Here is a 7,849-nt window from a genome sequence, read left to right on the forward strand (position 1 = left end):
GTAGATATGTGTAGTCCAACTCTTGTGTTCTAACAATATAAATAAATGTAAAAGTAGACTAAATTACTTTTTCAATTTAAAAAATGCAAATTATTTGCAAATTATTAGCTAATTGTATTACTTATTATTATTGACATGTTTCATATTCCTGAAACAGGCTTAAAAGGTATGAACAGGATCACCTTATGCATTCTAATTGTCTTACTTGCTGGCTTGTTTATTTGTACTGTACTTAATTAAGTGTGTTTACCCTCAATCTCGTGTTTGAAACAAAGTAGTCTGTATAATGTAATGTCTTGCTCATTTCCTAAATCTGGTTCTGGCCTAAGGCTACAGCTGTCCTGCATGAGGCTGAATACTTCTCCTCTCATTACAGCTTCAGTCTCGCACCAATTACCAGAGAAATGCCTCAAAGTGCAGCCACAACAATGGAAAAATCGAAGTGAATGTGATGAAATCAATTCTTATGGTGATCCTTGGATGCGTTTGTTGGCACTTGAATAAACACCAGTATAAAAAGCATCAAGATAGTTAAGCTGAGGCAGAGAGATGTGGACATAGATGGAGCGGGTGAATAAGCCTTCAAACTGTACAAAGATGGCGACGCTCTGCTGGGCTTAAGTGCAGTACATCTGGTCAGTTATGAAACCACATGGCCACAGGTGGAGATAGCACTGTTAAGATCCTTCATAAGAACAACGGCACATCATAACAACAACACAACGATTTATCTAGTTTTACCATGAGCTAAAGATACACAAGTTAGATGACATTAACTTGCAGGTGAGCATTTTCACTGTGGATTTTAACAACTGATGTTTAAACATATTTGGTAATGGATGCTTGATCATAAATGTCACAGAAGGACAAAGTACAATAACTACAATAATTCTAATGCATCTTGTCTGGAAAATGGACAGAACTATGTGGACTGTATTATAGATTTTCCAACAAAACCATAGTAGTTAAGGTATTACCCAACACAATGTCAATAATGACCCTTAAAGAATATGGAAATGATGGTTTACAGCATGTTCTTTAATCTAAATTGTTTGTACATTTATTGTACGTGAGTTATTACAGGTTAACTCTCTGAACTAGAAATATACAGGAAAAACATGAAGCTGAAATGCCGCTCCTATGGAAGAGGTTGTTCTTTTGCATACATTATAAAGTGTGATCTGATGTCAAGTACAAGAGACACAGATGGAGATGCATGTTAATGTAACGTATGGCGTGACCTGCATAGAGCTGTCTACAAATCAACAACAAACAAGCCTGAAAGAGCTTTATGAAACAGAAAAACTAATCAATTTCTGTAGACACTGGTTTGATTGTTCTGTTGTCAGCCATCTTTGCACATCTAAAATGCATCTTGAATACAGATTTCCTAATTATTCACCTCGGATATCAGCTTGTTTACAAAGAGAGTTCCGGTTTGCTTACCATATAATATCCAGGCAGCAGCTTCTGTAAAAACTCAGCCTCTTTGTGCATCACAGTTTTGATGATAAACTCGTCGTCTTTTGTCAGGTAGAAAACTGAACCGCTGGCCCCCGGGTTGGACAGTTCGATCAGGGGCTCGTTACATAAAGAATACTGCGGGAAACACAAAGAGAAATTCAGAGGCCAGTCTTTGTAGTGTTAACAATACACCAATCATCTAGCATTAAAGCACTTACAATATTATTAGAGCTTTTATCTAGTTTGTACACATATAATGGGTGTGTGACAGCGGTTTTGAAAATCTGTCACAGTTGTTAGCTAGCCCTTTTTGCATTTCTGTCCTAACTATGAACGCACCCTGACCCTAGCTCCTAGGTGTACTGTTCCCCTCCTGCTCTCCTCATTTAAATTTATGTCCAATACCGTGTGATAAACCTACCATAGTGTGTGTCTTTGTCTACCCTTGGAGCTCCCACTCCCCCTTCTGCAGATCTTTCTAAGATGTTTTTAAATTATAATTATTGTATTGTTCAATTTTGTTAATGAATGGTATTGAGACATGCACAATTACCTATGCTGTTTGCCTTTCAATGCAAATATAATTAAAAAGCTGTTTGTTTGCTGTTAATGGTGAAGGAGAAATGTGGTAATACTAATTCTGATGAAAAGTAATAGTAATGCATTTTGTTAAATTGTTTATATTACCATTATTTTAATACAACCATTATATGTTCTTGTGTGATTTTAACAGCTCATTAAGACATTCCTTGTTTCAGTGTCTCATAAAATAACAACTATCTGTCAAAGGTGAAAGCCTGAGTATGCCTTCAACTAAGGGCTCTATTTTCAAACAACTCTGTGCACAGTTTGCTATTTGCAATATAGTTGATAGTAGGGGGGTAGAAAGGAAAATGCAAGATCTGACAAAGATTTTTACCATCAAAGTACAGTATAAAATAACCCAGTGGCACAAAAATACAAGAAATGGAGGAAAATTAAAATCCAACCCAGTATTGCTCCTTTCAGCCAAAACACTACTTAAGATATTATCTATGGACTTATGGACTGAATATATTACAAACATGTGCTTACATGCTAGCTGAAAAGTCTGACAAAATACCAAATATGGAGGCACATGCTCCCAGTAACCATAGCACACCCGAGCACACTGAATATGCAGAAACACTGAGTAGTGATTGCATGTTTGGTGCTAGCCCGGGTCTGTACAGAGAATCAAGTCCTCAGCGCTGATGGAGAGAGACAAGTCCTACAGCCTTAAGAGCCACTCTCACTTTATGAGCTGAACTTTTCATAAATTACCTTAAAATGATTTCCTTGATGTACGGCAGTAAAAAAAAGAAATATTAGGGAAAGGAGTGCTGTGGATTTGGCTGCCAATATTGTACGTTTTTGTCATATAAATATTACAAATATTACAATATTGTATCCACAGGGTGACTAATTAATAATAAAACTACCAGATTGAATAATGAATATTTTTTCTGTGAATATTATTGGGTTATTTGTTGTAATACCTTGGTAACATTTAAATGCAGCACCAATAAATATCACACATATGTGATGTATATACACATACAGACACACATATACATGCCTATTGTACATTTCCTCTTTATATTCATTGACTGTATTTATGCGTGAGCAGAATTACCAGGTAGTCATCTGGCCTGATGCCAAACAGCTCTCTGAAGTAACGAAAGGCCACAGGAGCGTATGTTTTAAAGCGGAAATCTGGAAAATGATGAGCCGGAGTCAGGTTGCTCCCTTCACTGTAAGAAAACATCAATAGACATTATTAAAGGCATTAGACGTCTGAATGACAAATGACTAAACAGTGGTTTATATAGTTGACAATGAGGGTTTCACTGTAGAAAGCATAATAGCAAGCACTGCACTTGCATTTTTAAAGGTGCAGTATGTAATTTTTCTTTGCTTGTATCCATGGAAAAGTTATAGCTATGCATGGAATGTTCAGCAGTATGGCATTAAAATCATCTATTGATAAGCAGGTGCAGACAACTGGAAAATTTACAGGTCAGATCTATGTTGACTTGAAGTGCATGTTTTTCAATTTGTTTTTATTTTAGCAAAACAAACCCTTGTCTTTGAATAAATGCAAGACATCTAAGTTTACTGTGGAACATTCCAGGCAAAGCAATAACCTTTTTTCTTTTTTGTTTGTTACTTTTTACTGTCAATTGATCTTTTCCATAGGTCTATGTTTCCTCAAAGAGATAAATTATGTTGTGTAAGATAAGGTAAGGTGCATTTTATCCTATCTTGTCACCTGGGAAAGAAAATACTCTCCACGACGTAGAAGTCTTGCATTAAAACGTCTCTCTCTGGTTTAGAGCTCAGGTTGCCCACTGTGTAACCGATGCCCAGCTGGATGGCACCTTTCAAGGCTGACGATGTGGTCTGGACGAGGGGGTAAAGGACCCATGAGGATGTAATGAGCGAAAAGACCATGTTGAGAAATAAAGCAGCACATAAAACAGTCGATACCACACATTCAGATAACTTATTGGCCTTATATAACTCACTTTCTTGTAAGTTGTCTCTCCTGATGCATCGACTCCTCTGTGGCCGATCTTCTTGCCCTGACCCGGTTGTCCTGACGACGAGGGCATCTGACGAAAGATTAAAAAAAAGCTTAGTTGAATCGATTTTCACCTGTTCTTAGCCTTTTTTTTCACACATAGGGTTTTGATTTTTGTTTTTAATTTTATGTAACCTTTAGAGGCATGTGTGTAGAGGTTTAGCCCCTTTGAGGTTATTTAAAGATGACTCATGTAGTGCAGGGGTCCATTTTGATGCAGACAGATACAGAGGTTTGTACAACATCTAACATTTTTAACCTTATTAAATAATGATAAACACCAGCATTGGAAGGCACACATTTTGAAACAATATTATAAAAACTACCTTCCTTCTTGTTTGAGGAGTTAATTGTATTCATGTTTCATCTCTATTGTCACATCATTACACTATTTATATATATTTCACCATGCCAACACTAACAATCTGAAAAGTGAACAATCTTAATATGAAAAATAGTGGGGGTCTAACCTCTGTGATGAAGGCTTTCTTGGCTGCATCTGTAAGAGAAAAGAGAGAAAAGAGATGTCTTAGTTTGTCCTTTGGAGAGGTCCATCACTCTGCTCCATTAGCACTCAGTTCTAACAAAGATGGATCCCACAGGACAGACATAGCAGTCCAACAAGATGCAATAACACTGTCAAACACAAGTGTGAGACTGAGGAAGTGCAGGAGAGCTTCAAACACATAGCATTGGTGGCTTGTATTGTCTCATATCAGAACGCCCCAGAAGAAGCAAAGTTTACGAGCGGCTGAATGACTAAGGAAAAAATATCGGATTATTAACATTTGAGAGAAGACTGAAATGTAAACAGTTAAAGTAAAGCAAAACCTATGTGCGTTAGAACATGCTTGTAGAGGACTAAACTACAAGGTCAGCAGTGTTTTAGACATAATAACAGAAGACATTTTATTGTTTGCAGAAGAAATTATGTTGCATCCCTCGCGTATGATAATAAGTACATAGACAGACCATGGTCCTCTACTCTATTTTCAGAGCAGCCAACATAAAGAAATGACTGCAGTTAAACACTTCATAAATCTTCATGCTCTGTAATCTGGCAGTGGCACTAAAGGTTCGTTGGGGCATTGTTAACGAATAAGTAGTATTTAGTAAGTATCTTCCCACAATGTTTACAGCCAGTAGTGTTTGGATTGTGTAGCCTTCAGCCATTTAACAAAAATCTGCTGCGCATAAAAACACAATTAAAACAAAAAAGACAGCTATAATCGCAAAGAAATGCTACTACGCACAAATGTTTTTGAAATCTAACGCTACCACTACAGTGTTCGGAGTCCCACAATCTACGGCGTAATAACAGGATGCAGTTTGTCGAGTAAAGCAATCAGAGAACTGTTTGCACCAAAAGGCTTGAAATAGACGCGTAATTACAGAGGTATAACACTCTGCATAATAATGGGCGAAGGGTAGTGAGGGCAGCGGAGGAATGAAAGAGGGAGAGGAGGATGAAAGGAGGATGAGAGTGACACAAGAGCGGTCTGATGAATTCGCTGTGTTATCACCAGGAGCAAAACATCAGTGAGAGCTCCGTTCAGATGGTGGTATTTCATATAGATATGTGACAGCAGCAGGACATTCAAACGCGGAGTATAGCAGGGACTCAGAGGATGTGGCAGATTTGTAAATATTAAGAAACATATGTCTAATTTATATGATGACTTTATGAAGGGAATATCTGGTGCACTTTGTATCTTTTCTGGGGTCCAACATTTGCTTGTCTCACTGTAGCTGTTTTATATATATATATATCTTGCACTGATTCAATTGGTGTTGTCTGACTCAATGGAGGTTTAGAATTTTAACGGCATACTGTGGAACATTCAGGCAAAGTAGTATCATCACCATGTTTCTTTCACTCATACGTCATTTCCCATAGCTAGCTGTCTATCCCAGGACAGTGGGCAGTTGGATGACTTATTGATAATACACTGAAAGACTTGTCTGCTTAATCTTTTCAGCTTAAAAAGTAAGAGAAAGTCGGAGATAAAGTGAAGCAACCACAGTGTTGTGCAGCTTGTTTGGATTGGTTTTACTGTGGCTAAGCACGTGTTGTAAAAGAGAATCTGCTTCAGCATTTTATTTATTCATGTATAACGCCTCACTGAAAACTAAAGAAATACAAAATACAGAACAAGCTTAAAGCAAATATTTTTGTTTGCCAGAGAGAATTTCTTCTGACTGGAGGAGTTATGTTGCTTAGTCTAAAAATGGCCCAGTTACCAAAAAAAGCAGGTTCATATTTGACATGCTCCAGTGTGTCCTTGGAAACCACTGAACAATGTCAAATTGTATGGTAGCTCGCTGAGTAATAGCTAACCTAGGATCGTGCAGCTCAGAGGTGGTCCAGCACATCTCACTGGCTCATATGTGTTCACAGCTGAATAGATACCCTCTCACTCCTCTCTCGCTCTTTCCTTCTCTCTTTTCCTTTCCATCCCTCTCTGTTCCACCTCTTTCTTCCTCTCTCCATCGCTCTCTTTTGCCCTGCATGCTGCTCGTGCTTGTCCATGTGACTGAGCAGAGCAGTAACCCCCCTCCTTATTCACCCCATATCTCTCCCTCTGTCGCACACATTTTCTCCAAGATGAGCCAAAGCAATCCCATAGCACTCTCTCATCTGTAAATCAACAAACAAAAAGTACAGGAATTCAGATAATTAAAAATAATGCAATATTGTATGGTGTATAATTAAAACTGTGTGTTTGTTCATATCTCTCATTTGTGTATGCTGTGACATTTGAACAGACAAATCTCTTCCTTTTTGCGTGTCTGAACCTGTTCCGCGCACTACAGGTATTCACGTGATGATAGACTGGGTTCAAAGGAGAAAAAACGAGGGTGAGAAAAACTGTGGAGATCCAGGCAAACAGTCTGCTTCATCCTGTCCTACTTATGTCAGGCGCTCCAACCAACGTCCACGACAACTGACACACAGTACACTGCAATATACAATTAGATAAATGTCTGCACAATCACAGAACTATAAACATTTATCTAGGGCATAATCATAACTATGATTATTTATTTTTATCTCATAATTGAAATCACAATTACTTCAAATAATTATTTATATATGATATCTAAATCAACCTGTAGAGAGGGTACAGACCTAATGTATTTTATATTTTGTAACACTTTTCAAAGCTATTGTAGACTAGAAAAGTGCACATTTTGAACAGGGGTTAATTTAATTGTATTTTTGGTTACAAATTGAATAGAGAAATAGTTGAAATCACAATTACCAGTTTGATTAATTGCACAGCCCTACATCAATCTATTCTTTAGCTTAGGGAAGTAACAATATCCAAATCTCACAGTATGATATTGTCGATATTGTTGATATGGATCTCATGGTACAATATTTATTGTGAATTTTGAAGACTTTAGAATTGCAGAAATGCTACTTTTTCCTTTGGGTCGAATCATTACTGTCATAATCCAAATAACTAAGTGCTTATTAATAGTTATTTCTTAATGCTGTCTGCACTGAAACAGAGCAAAAGATCATGATCTATGTAGACTTTTAGCTGCTTCACGAAACCGTGCGACATATTGTGACCATGATATCATTGAGACTTTTGAAGATAAGACATCACGATGTCTTGGTTATTGTTATATCCCTACTTTAACTATGACATTAATAGGAAAATCTTCATGACAATTATAATGTATAACAAACTATTTCAATGAGCTTTAATCAGGTTCCATTATATCTGAGGTTTCAGTCTCAGACCTAAAGCTTCAGGTATGGGCATTACAATC

The 7,849-nt window shown here is 37.2% G+C and overlaps 1 protein-coding gene across 4 annotated transcripts in view; it reads right to left on the minus strand.

The window, feature by feature from the left end:
* LOC117369516 (phosphatidylinositol 4-phosphate 5-kinase type-1 gamma) overlaps window positions 1–7,849 on the minus strand; it is a 75,142-nt gene that overhangs the window by 20,219 nt on the left and 47,074 nt on the right. For 3 of the 4 annotated variants that reach the window (XM_033965348.2, XM_033965347.2, XM_055221474.1), the window contains exons 2-6: window positions 4,537–4,565; window positions 4,011–4,097; window positions 3,755–3,885; window positions 3,119–3,236; window positions 1,447–1,599 (exon numbers count right to left, since the gene is read on the minus strand). In XM_033965348.2, the coding sequence (XP_033821239.1) occupies window positions 1,447–1,599; window positions 3,119–3,236; window positions 3,755–3,885; window positions 4,011–4,097; window positions 4,537–4,565 (518 nt within the window). The remainder of the gene's footprint in view (window positions 1–1,446; window positions 1,600–3,118; window positions 3,237–3,754; window positions 3,886–4,010; window positions 4,098–4,536; window positions 4,566–7,849) is intronic. The other variant, XM_055221473.1, reaches the window with a different exon arrangement.

The sequence above is a fragment of the Periophthalmus magnuspinnatus genome, chromosome 4 (assembly GCF_009829125.3).
Source record: "Periophthalmus magnuspinnatus isolate fPerMag1 chromosome 4, fPerMag1.2.pri, whole genome shotgun sequence".
Taxonomy (NCBI): Eukaryota; Metazoa; Chordata; class Actinopteri; order Gobiiformes; family Gobiidae; genus Periophthalmus; species Periophthalmus magnuspinnatus.